Raw genomic sequence first — 21,490 nt, 5'->3', positions numbered from 1 at the left:
GATATGAAATGCACATATGCGAATTCTAGATTTCTCGAATTTTAAAGCTTTGGCTAATGCGTCGACTAATTACATATATTTTTATATTTCCGACTTTTTTTCCAATAAATCATCTCATAAAAATTGCACACAGCATCACTTAGCTTCATTCTTCAATGTCGCGTTTTTTTTTTTTTTTTCGCGAGCTAAACGACGAATTAAACGTCAAACGTTACAACAGTCCAGCGATCGGGCGTGCAATAAAGACGGCGATAAATGTACTATAAATATACGCGAATATATAGATCGTGCATTGCGGCTTCGATTCTTCCCTCTTTCCCTCTGTCAGTCGGGATCTTCAGCATCGTATACGGGAATCGCGCGCTCGCGATTGCATACCTGCACGGAAATTCCGAAACTTTACATTTACGAGATGTATTCTCGACGATCTAAGCTCGCGCAGCACCGGAAACATTCATAATAGTTTATTATATACGCTGCGTTCCTTTCGCACGAAACGTGATGGCGTATTTTGGAATGAGTAACGTGCGTAGAATGCCGAAAGGATTATATATGCGCGAGAAATTTTAAGGACAAACTTATTACAATATCATAAGATTGTAATATGAAGAAACTTGTATTAATATAAGATGACACGTGACACGAGTAAATATATCTTCAAAGATATTCACGATGTGAGAAAATGTCGTTAGGCAAAGTTACTTTAGAGCCTACACCTTTCGGATATGTTAATTTTTTCCGCGTCAAGCCGCCAAATTGATCGCGAACGCAAACAAGGTCGCGGATAAACAAAAAGAAATAGTATCGTTGATATTGAAATCTCCCCCTCTCTTGGCAGCTTTGCTGATAGAGAGAGAGAGGGAACGTGCACGATAAATGTAAGCTCCGAAACATTACAACTTTAGTTGTCCTTACGACACTTTCCTCGACGCGTCTCTCTCTCTCTCTCTTTCTCTTGTCAAAGCGATATGCATAAATCGCGATTCGATAAATTAATCCTTTTCTCGAGAGATTCGCGGAAATGCATAATCGAATCTAATCGTCCCTCGTTTTCTTCTGCTTTCAGGAATTCTACGGAATCGTCGAGAGTCTTTGGAAAGACCGGGGCGTCCAGCAGAGCTTCGAGAGGAGTAACGAGTATCAACTCATTGACTGCGCCAAATAGTAAGTCATTTTTACTCTACAAACTTTTACTGCGAATGCTTGACTGACGTCACGTACGAAATTAAGTCGCGAGGAATTGAAAATAGCACAACCGACTCGCTCAATGGACCGTGTTGATGCCGTGCCATATTCTGTCCATGTAAACACACGTATACCCCCGCAACAATCTCTCGCGAAATAAACATAGGTCTATATGACAAATAAATATTCTTAATATGATATTTAATATGCGCTTTTCGCGATGTCAATTGACTTTTGCTTGCTGGATTTTTCTGTACACGAAGAATACGAGGCACAGTTACTGTAATCTGATCAGGGTTGATATATAGAATTATACAATTATGCTAAGAAATCTATAAGATAATTTTTAATAACGTCGATAACATCATCTTTCATCGAATCTGTCAACGTTGTGCTTGCCTTTTTTTTACAAATCCTGTTTAACAAACTTTCTAACTGAATCTTTTCCTTCGCTATCAATGAATAATATATTCAAACGCGTAAATTTTTCAAATTTAAATTTAAATTTTCGTATGAATATTTATTACATACAATATATAATTTTAAACAATTATAATATATATTTTATTGTCAGTCTTTCACGCTGAGTTTTTTTTATAACATGATATTTCTCGTTTAAGTCGGACACGAATAAAAAAACACACGAGAGAGTTTATGAAAATATTTAAAAATTGCATAAACTTTTATAGTACATACAGAGGCCGCGACGATAATATTGTGTCCCTGTTTATAGTTTCCGCGGAACTCCCTTTCGTCGCTTTTGTAGTTTTATTCCTAGATAACGAGAACAAAAGTTTCGAAAAGCCGTAAACGCATACATACACGCGTGTGTATTCATATAAGCTTGTGACACCGATTTAATGCCAATGGAGACAATGTCTTAATGAGGTAATCGCTTTAATAGGGGCCACTCGTTTATCCACGGGGTTCTCTTCGGGACGAATTGACCCAACCTCGTACTTTTTTTTTTTTTTCTAATGCTAATTCGATGATTTACGAGCGTTGATTTAGTTACGTAAAGCGAATTCGTCGTGTAATTCGATGAGATTACGATTACGAGGGTATGTTTGATGACTCGAGGAATGAATGGACAGCATCGAATGCAATAGTTGGTATTTTAAACGAGATGCGGATTATGTGCACATTGCACCAATTTTTACGTGCATATATAAAGCAAAAAGATGTAAATCTCCGACGTAAATGGGCGACCTTAGTCAACAATCGACATGTGACTGCATTTCACACCAGGTTATCAAACACGTCAATTTGACAGTTGTATCGTATGGATTTGGGAATAAGCTTTTGTAGAATCACTCGTAGCATCCACTATAAGAACATTCGATGTGCCAATTTATCGGTATAATTTTAATCGATCAAAAAGAAATTAAAATATTTCATTACTATATTAAACAAACATTTGTCACAAGCTGTAATCAAGCAGTTGCTCCGAGAATCAAACGGAGACGAGCGGAAAAGTTCCGACACGACTTTTATATTTTTTAATAATACGCTACAAGAATACGTAAACAGTTGCGAAAAGAGGAGGGAGAGCGAGGGATGTATATGCATATATATTGTACATATGTATTTTTCAGTAAAATTCTCCACTTGAACTTTGGTATATGACTAAATTCGTCCGGTTTACAACGGGATTCTCTCTCTTTCTCTCTCGTTAATGTTTCGCGCTCGTAATCGTATTATCGCGGATTTCTCTCTTTTTTTTTTGTTTTCTTTTTTTTCTTTTTTTCACCGCATTGGTGTGCGAGACGCGGCGGTGCGGTTTCCGTCCACTCTCGTGTGCAGCGGGAATCGCGTTGCCGTTAAAAATAGCACGTCGTATTTTTAGGCAGCGCTCCGGCGCTGGTGAGATATAGCGCCTCCCGGCATATTCGTATAGACGAGGGAGATGCAAGATGATTATAATCCTGCGGACGCATTTCTGCGACTGCGCTCAGTCGCCTCTCTCTTTCTCTCTCTTCCGCAAAGATACACATCCGCGACATCCGCGAATGTAATTTATGGAAAGGGGACGAACGCACGAATTTCATTATATCCCGAAATCCGCGCAGCTTTGCGAATCCGCGAATTATTTCAGAGCTGGCTGTAACATCGCGCGAATTCTCTGTGAAATTTTTTTTTTTTTTTTTTTCGTGAAAAAAATAGGAAAATACTGTCGCTCTTTTTTAAATTCTATTTCAGTTTCATCAGCAATCGTCACTTGCTGTATATTGTATTTGCCGAAAAGAATTTTCTTTGAAGAAGCGCGCGTGACATAAAAAAAGAAAAGAAAAAAAATCTGACCTCCTTGTGCGGATTAAATACGGTAGAGAGAGAGAAAGGAAGAGAGAGAATGAGATTTATATTTTGAAAATATTTCCAATCTGTGAGTCAGTGCGTGTGGAGACTAAATATTTGTCCGACACGTGCATAAAACAACATGTGCAATAATTATCGATTGTTGATTCGGTAAAGAGCCATTTCCGGGTTGGATGATCTTTAATGTATTCCTCGCGAATTGTACATATATAGGGTGTTCATTCGGGATGGGGGAAAAAAAACCTCTCGGCAGAGAGATGTGCAATACCGTATTTGTGACACGCGGTCGTGTCGCGTCTCGTCGTTATTACCGTATTTAACCGTCCAGGTCGCTCGGTCTCTCGTTTATAGCAATAAGAGCGACGTTTCAATTACAGCGATAACACCACCCCGACGTGTCTTAAAAAAGGAAACACGCGTCGCTATATTTAGATACACGGGTCTATATAGCGCGGATTATACATTGACGCTGCTATATACACGGTTCGCTAAATGTTTGGATAGACAACCGTTCTCATGCATACCTCTCTCTTTCTCTCTGTCTTGATTCGTTGTTTTGTGTCGACAAAATGAGATTTTTTTCTCTTTTTTATCTTATCTCAACTAAACACCATCAAAATGATGGAATTGCTAAACGAAACGTATTTTTTTTACAAATTATGAAAAGGGCACAGATATACTACGTGCAACAAAATTGTGTCTTCAAATTGTTATTATATATATTTATATATTTTTTTCCGGTCAGCCAAAATGTACTTTAAAAACTTTGACTACATATTGTATTCCATTGAGAAAGGAGGGATAAAGGATACAATTTTTTATAGTATAATCACCTGTTGTATTATACATATATGTTGCAAAATATTTACCAAATATCGCACCAAAATATTTCATTTTTGACTTGTTTTTTTTTCTTTTGCATCTATGATTGATTTAATTGACTCGTGACCCATCGTAATAATTTATCAAACAATTGTAGAGCGAAACGTGATTTCTTTTTTGGAAAATTGCATCCTTTAGTGAATTTCTTTTTGCGTCTTTTTCGCAACGATCGACCGAATCCGCGAAAGGAAACATTGAAAAACATTGACAGAGAAAAACAGTGAAGAAAATGGAGAAAATTAGCATTTTTAATCGAGTGACGAAGGTCAACATTATCAGATTCTCTCTCTCTTACACACACTCTTTCTCTGGTTTGGTTCTCTGGTTTGAGTATCGAGAGAAGAAGAGAGAAATTCGTTTCTCGTATCGGCCAAAGTACGGGAAACAAAAGGAGAGAACGTTTAATGTTTGCCATTGAGAGCCGCCGTACATCGCGGCGGCGACGTTAGGCGGCTGGAACTGCCAGGTTCGTCAAATATTTGCAATTGGAGCGAATGGTCGGGCATGGTTCGCCGATGCTCCAATTTGTTACGCGACAGAGAAAATCGTGCGGCGATCCGCAAACCGTCAGAATATAAACGAGCGAGCAACGAAATTGCAAAAATCATCTACAAATCTGTCTCTTTCTCTTTCGAAAACGCAAGAATCTTGAAATTCGTCCCATCTGGACTGGAATCTGACTTTCTTTTCTGTCAAATTAATCTGAATCTAAGTTTTTTTTCTTTTCAATTCTGTTGAAGATGGTCCAAAACAGGAAGGATTCAAATTAAAGAAGATTTTAAGTCGAGTCTTCGTTGTCTAACTTTAATTAGTCAATTTCTTGTCTGAATTTTTGTATTTATATATCAGATCCCTTTCCGTTTTTCGAACATTAAAGAGGGTATGTTTTACTCTTCCGCGAGATGCATCGCAATTTTGAGGAATTATCAGCTCGAACTTGAATCTATATATATGTTCTAGAGATTTTTTGCCAGTGACTCGGAAATTTCATTGCAACATTATCGATTCAAGCAACTATACACCCCTTACGTCGAATAGTGCAATGGATTCGTGCCGCGTGCGCGGTTTGATGCATAAGCCGCATACTGATTATACACGTCGGCCCTACACATCTACATGTTTGATGTAGATCTAGTAGTTAAACCGTTATCCGCTTTCCAACCACCGGTCCTGCATACGCGGTGTCTCGGAACAGGGTTGCATATACATGTCATTCGTATAAGCAAGAGGGTAAGAGGGGTTGGTTGAACAATCGGTGATTAATGTCATTCGACAGCTGATCGCTCGCACAATCGGTAATCTTAGTTGGAAAGTTTATTATTATTAAATTCATTTGGAAAGAATTAATACACATTGATTCTAAATAAATCGACAGTCTATTCAGAATAGCAGTTATCGAGCATTCGTCGATTAAGAAGAATGGCGATCAATTATTCCCGCTAACAGGAAAATCCCCTCGTAATCTGGGGCGCTCTATCGGTGTATCGGTTCCTTTTAGATTAACACCTCGTGTATAAACGCGCGCACGTGGTATTATACCACCGTGCTCAATAACGCGACCGAGGCTTAACGCGGAGGGGCTTCAGGTAGCTGTTGCTGCCTCAGGACATCAAACGCGCCTTCGACTCCGGAGAGTCCGAGTCGATACACGTTATTATCGCGCACGATCTGGCTTTCCCATCGTTTTCCCGCTTTGTCGTCGCGAATTAATTCCTCGCCAGCGAATGTCGAGCGTTTAACCTTTAATCGGGAAAATTCGACGGGGCGTTTTGTCGATTGCTGGATTGGAAAACGCTTCTCCCTCTCTCTCTCTTTTGCTACGACAAAGTTCGACGAAATTGTGGAGAGACCTGACAGGAAATAATTAAATGAACGCGGCGGAAACGTAAAAGCTCCAATTGAAAGATCATTACAAGTTTTTTTTTCCGCGACACACATCCGCGATGCTCCAATAAAACAGACACGGTTCCTTGATAGTTCTCGATGTTGCAGCACGATTTTCTCTTTCCGTATTTTTTTCAACAAATTTTCTGTCACATTTCCACAAGTTTTCCAAAATTAGGAATATCGATTCTCTTATAGCTGATGTGATCATTTCTTGAACGAAACGCTACACACATCTCTGAACATATAAAAGAACCGCCAGATAAAGCAATTGATATCGCGAAACGATATCTATATCATTGATGGAAAAAAAAAATAAACTATGCTTTATTTTGTAACTGGATTTCAAGATTTTTCTGCACATAAAAATTTGTGCATCGATATTGATTGATGTCACGTCTAAAGATTAATATAATAACTTTATGCATGTATAAAGTTCAGTTTTTTTTCTCGCGTACATTATTTTATAATTAAAAAAAAAATGCACGCGATTGTTTATCTTGATGAAAGAAATGATTCCACGTCAAGATCCCAACGCTATCATATACGTTTTGGGTGACGAATGGTTGGCACGGATCGCGCTGTCAGACAACGAAGTTGTCACGTTTGCGTACTTCAAGGTCTCGGCGGAGGGTTAACACGGGCGCGATAACGAGAAAATCGTTCTGCAGCAGCGGAGCCAGTGGGTCACGACCTCCTTCCTCTTTCAATTCTCTGGAGGTCGATGACCTCAATTCTGTCGGAGCGCGCCAATTCCATGACCTACCTTCTCGCGAGCCTATACGCCGTTCATACATTTATGCACACATACATACACATATGTGTATATATATATATATATATACGTCTATCTTTTTTTTTATATATATATATATATCACGAACGCTATTAAAATTCTGTCAACTTATCTCTTCTAAATCGCAAGCGTTTATATCGGAGCAGTTGCATAGTATTTGATAGCTTTTGATAAAAACGTGCTCCATAAGGGTTGCGAATATATTTGTAAAGCAAAAGTACTTGACATTTTCGCACGTGTAAGAAAATTATTATTTCGAAAGGCTAATGCAATTGTAATTTCGAACTCTTAGAACTGTCTTTTCGAGAAGCAGACTGTCATGTACATACAAATAAGTATATACCTGCATGATTGCAGTTTTGCAGTCTCATAATACTTTCAGCTAGCATCTACATATATCATTCAGCGCGCCTTTCTCCCTTTTCCCTCCCAATTCATTTGATACGCTGACATCTTTAATTATCTCGTAAAAAGGGACGTGTTTTCTAAGGTTTTTCGCGCTATAATAGCGTGCACGCGGTGTTAAACCCTCGCAGATTGACGGCGAGCGCAGAGTGAGCGGTGGCAGTGACCCATGACCCGGATCGGAAAGTGGGTGCCAGAGGGGCGTGTATGCACACCCAGCGAGGCCGAGGGGTTGGGGTTAGGGTAGGAGGATCGCCGAGGATCGATTTTCCCACTTGGTGGGCACCCTCCGCCCTCGGTGCGCAGGAAGGGAGGGTGGATCGAAGGGAGAGGATCCCGGTATAGAGAGAGGAGCGTGCGCGAGTGAATGAGAGCGAATATGAGAAAGGCAAAGAGAGTCGGATATGTGTATGTGTATGTGTGTGTATGTATGTATGTATGAGTCTTCTCTCCGGAAGGGTGATAGAGGTGGCGACATACTGGGAAGAGAGAGAAGATGAGAGCGAACAGGAGCACCAGGACACGAAATGGCAAGAGAGAAAGAGAGAGGAGGGAACTCTTAGCGCTCTCGATATTCCACCCTTTTTCAGCATCCGTTTCCGTTCTCTGTCACGGCGTGCGCGTTATCGTCGACGCGCTTCCTGTAGAATCTTGCGGCATTCTACGGTGTCCCGGTCTGAGACTCCTTCAAGCAGTAGAGTCGTTAAGGGAGAGGTGACGAGAGAGGAGAGAGGAGAAGGATAGAGAGAGAGAGAAAGAGAGCGAGCAACCAACTCAAGCCCGGCCGACCTAGGAACGCCAGTTCGATCGAAAGAGGAAAGTTGACACTTTGTGTCCAAAGGGCCCGACCGACCTCTGATAACGTTATTGGTCCTCTATCTAAACGCTAAAAGCGGCCGCTCGATGATTCGCGTACTTACGTCTTCGCGATCCGCGTATACGTGGGGACGCGAGCTTTTTCTTCCCTCTTCTGTATCGATAAAACACACACATACACTCCTTCTCCCGTCTCAAAGAATCGGATAGTCAATAAATACGCGACGAAAATAATTTCGGCAATTTCGGTTTATACGAAGGGATATAACGAGATACACTATCGATAGCCGGTACACTATCGCGACACGGACGGGGAAATCGATGCAAAATGTGATAATTTATTATTATCTTCCGCAGTTCTATTCCAACGAGTCGGAGATACGTATATAATGTGATGCGGTGTCGTATAGCCGATATATAATTATATAATCTGATGAATATCATGCACCGCGAGCAATAGTCGTAAGATCGATACGAATATAATAACGATGGTTTATTATTATCTCGCTGTTCTACACGTATAAGGATATGTATGCAACCAATATAATATAATATATATATATATATATATATATATATATATATATTATATTATATTGGTTGCATACATATAACGCTGTATCTCTATAAGCTATGTAGCACTGTAGAGCAAAAAAGAAAGAGCTACAGTGCTACAAAGCTTACAGAGATACAGCGTTATAGAGCATTTTTACAGAATAGACCCATTAATCGGTAATCGTAAAGACAAAAAAGAATTTAAAAAAAAAGATCGATGGAGAGTTATACTTCACGCGCGATGACGTTTTAAACACGCTTCTCTGAGAGAGCTGCCCTTTTTGCCATTGCTATTTTACACGTCTCCCTAAAAGCGGGCCGTAAAAATTCTAAATGAACTCCACACAGTTGACGTTCAAAGAGACCTAAAAGCGCGGACGCATCAACATTTTCCCATTTGGATCACTCGATTACGATTGATGAATGCTAACTAATACTCGCATAGATATATCGTATCTGTAATTTTTTTTAATTCGATGCAATTTTTTGCGAGCCTCTGTTTTTATTATATTTGATGTCGAATTTTGAGAAATTACACATCTAACAATAAGACGTATATCAAGATGTAATTAGAACAAATTTCGGAAAAACAAATAACGTAGAAATATATAAATAACTTTATTCTCGAATTAGTTTCTTTTTAAATTCGTGTTTTTTTTCTCTTGTATGATATATTTTCTTGGTTTTCAAGATATATACAAATGTTCAAAACTAGAGAAACTCTCGGTATGTATTGAACTGAAGCTCATATAAAAAACGACATGTATCATATGTATACTTTACATGCACTTTATTGATAAAAATAAATCGCCATAATACATTTGCGAAGAAAAGTTCAATGACGACGAGACTGGAATTCCTCGATGACATTTCGATAGTTTTGATCTATATATATATTTTTTTATGATGTAAGCTTTCTTCAGCATGATGTAACCTAATCTGCGTCTCGATAAAAAACAACTCGACGCGATTATCGGAATAAAAGTTTCAACATATGTCTCTTTTGCAAAAAATAAGCCATGCGATGCAAAATGAGCAACGTTTCTTACAATCGGAGCGATTTATTTATGCTCGAGAACGTAACGGATTGGAATCCCCGAGGCCGAAAATTTGATTCGCATCTACATCACATAAAACAGACACGTTTCGACCATATACGGACGTGTGGAGTGGCTCTCACGATAACGATGCGGTTGATTGACAATGATTGTTATCGCGGATGCCCCGCAATCGATCGAAACTAGTTCAGCATGATTTTGACGAATTCGTTTGGCTGGGTCGTCGAAGGCACGGATATTCGATATGTACGCTTTACATTCTTTTTATTTGTGGATTGATACATCCGTTTGATGCGGATTAAGAAATTTATTGGAATATCGGGAAATACATAATCTGAGGGAAAAATTCACCGCTATAATTGTAACGCAAATAATGTTCTGTCGCGAATAACACAAGAAATATTCATAGAATATTACAGAGACATGTAATGGCACGTAGTTATTAAATATAAATATTTTAAAAAGCTATATATTATATGTGTGTGAGAAAGATATATATTTTTTTGCATCGAAGAAAGTTCTTGAAAAGATGAAACATATTGAATAAATCGTGCGTAGCGAATAATTAAAGAAATTACTGCTAGAAATTATTTACTAACTCTTTATTGTTTTACTCTGTTTCAGTTTTCTAGATAAGGTAGCCATCGTAAAACAGCCGGATTACACGCCCACGGAACAGGTAATTATCCCACCATCCAGTCTTCCTTTCATATAAAAATTAAAAGCGTCGATATACCGATGTAACTTTGCTGCGTGAAATCTTTCAAACGTCATTCTGTCGTTTATTTGTAGCGTAAGGAAAAAATGAAAAATTACTCGGAAAAATTACTCCGGTTTTCGATTCGTTCCTTGTTGACACCTCGACACGAGGATGGATACACTACTAATATGCCGCGTTCTGTTTCAGGACATCCTGAGGTGTCGAGTCCTCACGTCCGGCATTTTTGAGACGCGGTTTCAGGTCGACAAAGTGAACTTTCAGTAAGTCCTAGTGCGACACGCTTTGCTCCAATGTCGTGTGACTATATATAGCCGACATATTACAGTAACATCGGTCGACGGTAAATATAAACGCAAAGCTGCGGCGGCGACGGCGGCATCTTAGCCTAGCCTCCTCTGTCTGTGTGTTGTTACGCCCGCTGCTGAGAGAGAGAGACTTACACTGTTATAACGTGTAAGCTGAAATCCGTTAACCGCGTTAACGCCTCCGCAACTTTGTAACATTTTCCCTTTTTGCGTTCACTCGCAGGCAGGTCACGTACGGCGCTCCACATTATTCTCTATAGGCCCGCTATCTCTTTGTCGCTTCGTCTTCTCTGTATGCTCGTATAGACGTTTTACGAATCCGACAAAGCTTCTCCAACAAACACTCGAGAAGTCTGTCTACTTGTGGCTTTAAACGCCCGAATATTTCTCGTTAAAAAAATCTGTACATCGTCAATTTGAAATAATCACCGCTAGAGATTTGTTTGATGAATCTAAAGACTCAAAAGATTTAATAATACAATTTATAAGTTCATAATATCATTTCTCTAAATACTCAAAATTTTGTTAAACGAGGGAGGGATTGCAATAAGAACGTGGACCATTAGATGTTGCGGTTGACTGTTTTATTAAATATTTCTCTTTTTTTCTTACAGTATGTTCGACGTTGGTGGCCAGCGCGATGAAAGAAGAAAATGGATACAATGTTTTAATGACGTTACGGCGATTATATTTGTCACGGCGTGTAGTAGTTACAATATGGTACTCAGGGAAGATCCTACGAAGCTAAGACTCAGAGAGAGTCTCGACCTTTTCAAAAGTATCTGGAACAATCGGTATGCAAGTTTCGATTTCTATCTCATACCACGATGAATTAATATTCACTGCGACTCTCTTTTTTCTTGACAGATGGCTCCGCACGATTTCTGTGATCCTGTTTCTAAACAAGCAAGATCTGTTAGCGGAAAAAGTAAAAGCGGGCAAGCACAAACTCGAAGACTACTTTCCGGAATTCGCGCGTTACCAAACACCAGTCGAACCCGGGGTAGTCGCCGATCCCTCGGAACCGCCTGACGTCATAAGGGCCAAGTACTTTATCAGAGATGAGTTTCTCGTAAGTACAAAGTAGTCCTTTAACGTCGATCGCGTTTCGGTATCCGGCGACGTTTTCGAGATGTTGCTTGTTTTTCTAGCGCATAAGTACGGCGAGCGGTGACGGCAAACACTACTGTTACCCGCACTTCACTTGCGCCGTCGACACGGAGAACATTAAAAGAGTGTTCAACGATTGCCGGGACATCATCCAGCGGATGCACCTGCGTCAATACGAGCTCTTGTGACTTCGTTCCTGCCGACGTTTCCTGTCATCATCCGTTAACCTGACCGTCACGCTCGTGTTGCACCTCGAGCTGTAATCGCTGCGAGCAAGCGAATGAGCGAACCCGCGAGAAACTCAGTCGCGAGAGGATTCGCCGCCAATCAGGTAACGCGCGCGCCGAGGGCTTCCTCCGGGATCGGAAAGCGTAGCCGGCGGAATGGACGACCGCGTTCATCGAGAACGCGTCAGCAGACATTGAGAGAGAAAGGATTATGCGAATCGATCGCACTACTTCTTTTCGTCGACGAGATTCAGTAAGAGCCGGTACGTCGATATACACTGCTGCTGAATCTCTCTTTACCGTCTGAAATATACCTGTCTCTCGCGAGCGAAGCGTTTCCTCTCGCATGGAATAAATCGTGCAAAAGTCCGCGCGTCGATACGCCGGCCGTGTGTCTCGGTTCGCGGTCGTTCGACGAAAATGAACGAGCGGCCCCTCCAGCGGGCGATATTCTCGAACGGTCACTCGACTCTCCTTTGAGTTAGATGAAAGAGTGTGCTGAACACTCGTCGTCGTCGTCGTCATCCGAACGACGATGGCGGGAATGAAACTCTCGCGCTCGATCGTGCGTATGAACCATTTACCTCGTTAATTTTATTCCTATATTCGCGTGTAATCCCGTTCAGGAAACGCGCGAATGTTGTCGTAAACGTGGGCCAACGTCGTCATCGGGTGTAATTCGAGTGACGATTCTCTTCTCGTTCAACACACTCTTGACGTTAATTATTATCGTTATCAGCTTAGCGTTAAGGATGTTTCCTAAGACTTATTGTTAGACGAACCTCTCCGGTGTAAAGAAAAAAAAAAGAAGAAAAACTTTTACCGTTTTTAACTTTCTCCCCTTTACTCGTTTTTCGAATCTCCGCTACTACCTTGCCTAGCTCCTTACATCTCGCTTAGAATCTCCGCGTTCTCCCGTTTTCTTCTTTACTTTCGTTGAGCTTTCGACTTTCGAATCTCGATTCTTTTTATTATTATTATCATCATTGGCCTGACCCGTAGAAGTCTCAGCCGCGCCCTTTTTACGAGAAGAGTATTTTGTGACATTTTACAGTATTTCGAAGAGCGTTTTAATTATATAAATATGTATCGAGTATGTACAGGGTGACCGTCCACGGATTCTCATCGTTTTTTACGTACATTTCTTATCGATCGAAGTCTCTCACGGATATGGACTTTCCCTCCCTTTTTTTCTCTTTTTTTCGTTACCGTGTATACTGTAAACTTTTTTTTTAATTTCTCTGTACTTAGACACGCATACTACCGCAACAGTAATAACGTCTGTACATCCTAGCCCACGTAAATGAAATGTGCCACAGTTCAAGTTCTTTGTTACCACGCATGCAAGTATAATTTTGCGGTATGTTGCACGCACACGACGTTTTAAATTCGTCTAAAATTTAATTAATCGTTTTATTTTGGCACACTGAAATTCACATCTCACTTTCGGAGAGATCGTCGCGCCCCGATGATACGTCGATGGTAACGTGTACAAAATTTTTACGCGACTGACCCGACAGTCAATCACGGTGAATCATTTTTACGGCGAATTTTTGCCCTGAGTCCGATGTGCAAGAATCTTATCTCCCACGCGCTGCCACCATTGCATCCACTTCTCCCTCGTCGTCGCTACTTGGTCCTATATCTGATAAATCATGTGTCAATTTTTTATGGTAAATTTAACTTTTTATGTACATATTTTAGTTGACGTTATGTCAAAAGTTATGTCAAAAGATAACGAACGTCAAAAGATAACGAAATACTTGCGCGTCAATGACATATACACATAGATCAAGTAATGCTTTAAAATTTGAAGATCTACATTGAGACAGCTCTAATTGGCAGCTCTAATTGGCAGCTACTTTATTCTAGCCATCTTTCTATATCGAAAATATGAAAATTGAATATCTCTTTGCTATTAATATTTAGTTATTAAAAGATTGCGTATTTATAATTGTATATAATAATTTTGTAAAGAGAAAAAACTATATTTTGATGACATGTATCGAGTCTGAAAGTTTAGCATCGTATATCAAAAGAATTTGCTGTAATAATATATTGACGAAGAGAAAAGAAAAATAATGCATAAGGAATAATGTATCTTGTTAGCTTAACATTAAAAAATAATTGTGCGTTGAAAAGAACGGAAAGATTTCCAATAAAGTTTTCGCGCATTTACATGGTCAATTATCGATTCCAATCTTGTTTTTAAAAGAATCGAAAGTGTTTGATCTATATGCGTATATCATTGCGTGCTCGTGTTTCGAGGATAGAGTAAATGCGTATACGATAGACACGTCACTAATATGTTTTGCATATGTATATCATCGTATACATGCGATCGTCGTCTATAAGATTCTGCGGGATCAAAAGAGAGAACAAAAACTCCGTAAAATTGCGCACACAGAACACATTCGTATAAACATACACACATTTTGCTCGATTAACCCTTTAGCTACATATATAGACATATCTAGCAAGGGTCGAAAAATTTGCAGCAAAATTTTAAGTCAATATATTTAATTAATTTTCTCTACATTATTTTTAAAACTTTTTAAATATCATATAGCTATTTTAATAAATACGGACATTTTTTACATCATTATCGCAATGCATCGCTACCTTGTTTTGTCAAAGAAGCTCTTTTAAATATTGCAGCCAAAGGGTTATAATCGATTATCGACACGCCGTAATTTTTTTGGCAGAAATAATGGAATTAAAGCGAGTGAAGTAAAAGTCAAGAGTGAAATGAGCGAGGTTTCGTGTAATATATTGTAATACACTCGGCCGTTATTCCTATTCTTTTTTAATTTCTTTCTTAATTAATTGATTGTCAATCGTCCTTATAATCTAAGTAAGCCCTTTATAATCTTTAATCTTACCGTGACGGTGCTTGTATACATGTTCGATTCACAAAACTATTTTTAAGATTCGAGTATCGGAAGAAAATTTTGTTTGATTATTTTCATAAACGATTAATTACGCAACTCGATTTTTCACCTCATATGTTTTATTCAAGTGACATTAGCGTCGTGTTTTAATTTTTTTCACCGTTAAATTAATCTATTAAATTAATATCTCTCAGGCGCGATTCTTGCACTTTTTTCTTTCATCGTGACTCGACGAGAATAGGAATTTCGGGGCATTACATAACTGGTATCCTCTACATGCCGACGTGTCCACAAACTACGTAACTGTAATTTCATATATCGATGTACGTGTATATAAATACGTAGAGTGGTACGAATAAGGCAAACGTTTCGCCGAACGAAATTTTTCTCTGCTCTTTTTTGCGCGATAGATAAAATCAAATGTGTCAATCGTTTCATCGCATTTAGCGTAACACGATGTTACATTACAGAAATTAAATTCAAAAAATTTTAATCTGGCTCTATAAATATACCACAAAGATATACAAATCACATTTGGCGGAGAAAGAAAATGATACAGCCGCCTCGTTCGTGTCACTATGTACACTTACATCTGTCGTACTAGTACATAATAGACACACAAGAGCCATAGTTTGTAACGTTATTTATAACTTCGCGAAACGTTATTTTTACTATGTGACTGACGTGATTGAGAGGGAGAGAAAGAGAAAAGGGATGTATGAGAAGAAAAATCAAGCAAGGAGAGAGAGAATCTCTCTCTCTCTCTTTTCGCTCGGTTATTATATCTATTGACAACTTCCGTGAAACTTGAATGTTCACACCTGGCACAAAGTCAAGTAGAAGCGAGAGTGTAACGAGAGTAATCTCGCCGCGGGTATTCTCGTTCCTATATATTTCCCCTCCCTCCCCTTCCTCTTTTCCTTTCTCCATAGTATACGAATAACCAAATACGCCCTGATTTCTGATTTCGAGAGGTTTACGTAGCGACGTCGAATGGAAATTAGCGCGAGCAAGAGACAAATCGAAGCCACGTAATAACGAATTTCTATTGTCCACGTTAGAAAGGGAAAAATATATGTATGTGTGTGTACGTGTGTGTGTGGGATACACGCAAGAACGAGATCTCGCTATTATTCATAAAAAAAAGAATTCACGAGTGTTGATATATTATTTGTATGCGCGTGTGTATATGCATGTGTATGTGTATGTGTGTACATGCGTGTACGCAAAAACGAGATAGAGGATGCGATGTGCTGAACAAATAGATCGAATAAATCGAGTTACGTGGCCACGATTATGTTAGCGCAACATATACACACACAAACACACATATAATATATGTATACATATATATACATACGCCGAGATCGCACAAGTTTTTCTTTTCTTTTTTTCCGTACGTAAGTAAACGTAAAAAAAGCGGACATGCGAGTATCTTTATAAGAATATTATACATATATATATATATATATATATGTAATACAGATATGTAATATGCGTATATATATAAATATAATATTGTATGTATAATATTTCGTGGACGCGCGCAGATACATTATTATTTGTAAATAATTAACGATGTCAGTTTCCGCGTGTTACCGTAAATAAAGAGCAATGACGTTATAATTTCGGTGGAAAGACGTTCGAAAGATTGCGCGTCTCATCTAATTTAAATCGAGGGATAAGCTATATATAAATAAGTAAAGGAGGTCATCGCGTCTCGGGCCGATGAAACACCGTCACTCGTTGATGATCCAGCGTGAGGTAAACAACAGCTGATTGTTTCGTGGAACGCGTTTTAAGTCGACGACGAGCGGTGCGTAAAAAAGAAAGCAATCGATGCTACGAAAACGCCAATCGTTGATAAAGAAAATAAGAAAAAAAGAGGAATAGATGCAGCACACGTTGTCCGCGAAGCGCATTATTGTTTCGTCCTTAGCAATATTCTTTGTGGACCACGGATTATGTAGCCTTAAATAGCGAAAGTGAAAGTGTGTAGACGCGTGCGATATTGGAATTAGCGTAACGAAAATGTTAAGGGGAGATACGTGAAAAAGAGAATCTGAGGCAAAACCGCTAATGAGGAACTATAATTGTTAGGCAATTGCGATATATCCCCCCTTGCATTCGGCGATCTGCGGTTGCACTAATTAATTCGGTCATTAGCGTCAGACTTGGATAAATCCATATTCTCCTTTAACGTAAAAGAAGAAGGATAATGCAAAACTCTAAAAAAAAAGAAGAGGTGTCTAAAATATTAGGATGACACATGATATATATTTTAGAGGTTTGCGTTGACCATACAAGTTAAGGATGGCTAATCACCAAATTGCATTAGTGCAACTCCCATAATTTGCGCTGCGATGATGGTTGAAAAAACTCGAGATCCGCATTCGGAATTCGGAGATCGTTATGCATTTCCAATGAGAGCACGAAACGTCTACCGATCGCGCGCGCGTGGCTTTGGATGCTGCGCGCCACAGATTAAGATTAGATCACGAGCGAATCATTATTGTCGTTACGCTGTTATTCAATAAACAATCTCCTCGCATTGTCGCAAATTTTATTAAAAAGTGTGAATAGTAAATCATTGTAACATTAATTATCTTATTGTGTCATCGCGCGACGGACGACTGTCGTGAATCATTGTTAGGAGCTGACCTACTGTAAGTAGCAGCTTGAGCGAGTTCTTTTTTTTCGCGTAACGGGAGATTTGCAGAATCGGGTTAAATTATGCACAAAATAAAAAACAATCTCGAAAGTTCACTCAGACTCGTGATGAAATCGTTTTGATCAACGTCCGACATACTACACATCCGAGCGCAAACTTTGCTTTTGTAAGAGATTTATCTCGTGAAATTTTATATCCTAGTTTTATATATATTATATATGTGTTTTTCAATCGTAAGAGAAAGCAAGAGAGAGAGAGAAAGAGAGTTTTTTTGCGATTTCTCGAAAAGTTTAAACCAAAAATTTAATTTTATGGCGAACTAGTGCGTCTAGGCGAACTAGTCTTTCATTCAGTCGAGAGCGTTAGAAGCGGATGTGCGTAAGAATTTCCGTTAGATAAAATTTATATTAGAGCACACGCGCTTGTATAATTCCACATTACCATCTGTCACGAAAATAAACCGTATTTGACGATTAGTTTTAAATAACGAGCTACAATCTAATGCCAGAGATATACTTTACTCTTGGACGGTTTCATCGACGGCTCCAGAAACGTTCGTCGTATTCGACAAGCTATCGTTCATTCAGATGCGTTACGTATATATGAAAGAGAAAAAATATCTCTATATATATATATATATTTGTTTTTTATATTTATTATAAAATTTTTAAAATATTTAAAGAAGCGCACGCGCGTTATTCCTTGGCAGCTGCTCGAAATACGAATAACGAGTGAACGTTTTCTCGAAAGATGCGAATTTCTTTCAGTTCGAATCTCGATTTCTTCGATGAAATCGTTCAAATGTGGCATAATCTTTCGGAGCTGGGCCGATGCACTATCTCTTATCGCTCTTCCATTCGCGGAGAGGGAAAGGAAATGTCCCATTATCTTGTATCTGTATCATGGTTCCACCATGGTTCCATAGTGAATCGTGCCTTTCTATACTTTTTCTCAGTCATTTCGTTGATTCTTCGTCATTTATCGGAAAATTCAATTCTTTTCGATCATGATAGGTAAATTATAGAAACGCGGAGCGATCTTACGTTCGTCACATCTTGCGGTCATTAAAGTTACTCTTTGATTTTAGATAAAAATCACACGTGTACATAAAAATCTGATTCCTACGTAGATATGTTGTAAAATATAAAAGAAAATACGCGCATGTACGATATTATTTTTTGTATAATTTATATTCGTATCATTATCTTTTTATTTATTTGCGTTACACTGTGAATAACCAGTTGTATTTATAATTAAATGCGTGATTTTGTAATGTAAGATCGCTCCGTCGTTTTAGGAAAAAAATTTGAGAAGCAAGAGAAAGAAGCTACTTGTGCCTCGAGCGCGTCATCTATTCTAGAAATTAAGTAATTAATCGAAATGATGTCATTTCTATAAGGATATATGTGTGGTGAACGCGATCGTCAGTGCTATTTGGAATTTGACTTTTTCTAGTCTTCGATAGCGGTTCGCTGGGCTCCACATTTTTATAAAGCGTAAAGTATGGCCGTTAAATATACATCATCGCGCGTTTAATGGTATATATATAAAATAAGAGAGATATATATATACAGAGAGAAAGAAAAAGAGAATATATGTGTGAGAGAGAAAGAGAGACATGGGGTTCATTTATCATATCTTAAAGAAAAAATATATTCAATAAACTATAATAAGAGGCGACTGCGGAATATTAAAATAAAGAATCACGATTCGAAAAGATTGACGTATACTACATCACTCTATAAAGATAATCATCTTTAATCCAAACTGTTTTAGACAACAAAAATAACAGATTGCAAGGAAGGAAATTAGAGAAGAAAAAGGAAAAGTTACGATTAGCTCATCAATAATCACGTCTCCTCGTGCCCCGTTTTCTCTCGTATCCTTAATTCACTCGTTATTGCGTGTCTCTTAGAAATATGTCTAGTTGAAGCGATTTAAAGATGAATTATTCTTATGATTATTATTATTATCATCGGTGCAAAAGAGAGAGAAAAACGAAAGCGTGAGATAAGGTATCTCTTTGATGGTGACATTTAATAAGTGCTATATTAATTTAGAAGCAAAATGAATGACGCAAAAGAGTCGAATGAGAGTAAATGCGATGTGAATGACTGGCGAACTCGTGAAATTCGTTAGGAAATCAAATTCGTATTGTTCGTGCCACGATTTTCATCAACTTATTATATTCGCCACCGTGACTTTGTAATTCCGTCGAGAGGAATTACATTGATATGCAGAGCGAGAAAGAGAAAGAAAGGAACGAGATGAGGTAGATTAATAGTACCTCGCGTACAGTATAATTAACAAAGATTAAAAAAAAATTATATATTATGCTGCCGTATCTAAAGTACGCAAAACGATCAAACACACACGGTGAAGGTACTTTTGACGTGCACGTATACATCTGCTGGTGCCATTCAAATGCAAATCGTGGAACGAACAAGTAGGATAATAACAGATATACATATATAAATAAATATATATATATATAAATATTATATATATAAATATATAAATAAAACTCATTGAATCAATCGCGGATCGAGTGTGCGTTGCGTATATTCCGAACGATGTTGCGTATATATGAGACTGCGTGCGTGTAATTAAAACATGTTACTAGATTACGAGGAAAATATTTCATTCTCATTCTGTGATGACTGTCTACTGAATACAAGAGGCGAGAAGAGAATAAGAAATGTTTACATGAAGTCTTAAGGCTAATGGATTAATCAATTGATTTATAGCGAATAAAAATTTAATTAACAATCGTTGTAACTAACTGCGCAAATGAGAGAGAAAAAAGGAGAAATGAATCTTTATAGACGTAAGAAGACGCGTGTGTCTCTTGTTCATTACGTGTGTGAAGAAGAAGCGGACACGATAAATACGTCGCGCGCAAACATAGAACTTTAATATGTTAAAAGAAAAAAAAAGAAGATAAAGAGGAAAACCGATAACACACGCTGTATCCGAATTGCGGCGAGAAGAGAACAGTATGATTTGTATACTGTATAACTTTAGTCGTTTATCATTGCTTTCGAGAATATATAAGAGTTATGTGTGTATAAATTATTATGTGTAATTAAACAGAAGTCATTTAGTAAATTTTCTTATAAGCGTATATAATATATTATAAATACAGAGAAAAACACACACAGAACCACAGTGTTGACACTCCACACACGTACAAAACACACTACAAAGAAATTACAATAGCAAACAGCTGCTGTATCATACGTTTGTTTGAGTAAAATAGTGATGATACGATTATGCAAATTAACGATACAATAAATACTTATCGTACGTCTTACATAAATGGCAGATGCGTCTGTGGCAATCGACTGTGGGGCCCAATTTTTACAGGGCGCGTGCCTGTGTGTGTGCATGTACAAAGTATCCAATTTTTAATGGTGCGAATATCTTTGAATCTATTAGCGATATCGAAGTGTTTCAGACAAAAATTAAATAATTTCAAACATAATTTGATGTCAATGATTTTTTTGTAAATATAAATTAATTTATAATTAATTAGAAGAGATACATCTCTTGATTAATCATCAAAAAATATACATATAAAAGTGTATTTCATTTTTAAAAAAACCATATATATATTTCCTCTATATCTTCTAAAAACAACAAAAAAACTATCTTTTCGAAATCGTTTA

General features: G+C 38.2%; 1 protein-coding gene across 1 annotated transcript in view; it reads left to right on the top strand.

The window, feature by feature from the left end:
• Nucleotides 1–20,930, top strand: part of Galphas (G protein alpha s subunit) — a 32,948-nt gene extending 12,018 nt beyond the window's left edge. Inside the window, exons 5-10 of the mRNA XM_083052705.1 lie at nt 1,067–1,164; nt 10,522–10,576; nt 10,805–10,878; nt 11,538–11,717; nt 11,791–11,995; nt 12,075–20,930. Coding sequence (XP_082908831.1) covers nt 1,067–1,164; nt 10,522–10,576; nt 10,805–10,878; nt 11,538–11,717; nt 11,791–11,995; nt 12,075–12,221 — 759 coding nt within the window. The 3' untranslated portion in view covers nt 12,222–20,930. The remainder of the gene's footprint in view (nt 1–1,066; nt 1,165–10,521; nt 10,577–10,804; nt 10,879–11,537; nt 11,718–11,790; nt 11,996–12,074) is intronic.
• Nucleotides 20,931–21,490: the final 560 nt, after the last annotated feature.

The sequence above is a fragment of the Prenolepis imparis genome, unplaced genomic scaffold (assembly GCF_030444845.1).
Source record: "Prenolepis imparis isolate NDT839.2.m4 unplaced genomic scaffold, iyPreImpa1.0 SCAF_13, whole genome shotgun sequence".
In the NCBI taxonomy this organism is placed as follows: domain Eukaryota; kingdom Metazoa; phylum Arthropoda; class Insecta; order Hymenoptera; family Formicidae; genus Prenolepis; species Prenolepis imparis.
The sequence above is the reverse complement of the archived record's forward strand: the minus strand, read 5'-3'. Positions and strand labels throughout refer to the sequence as shown.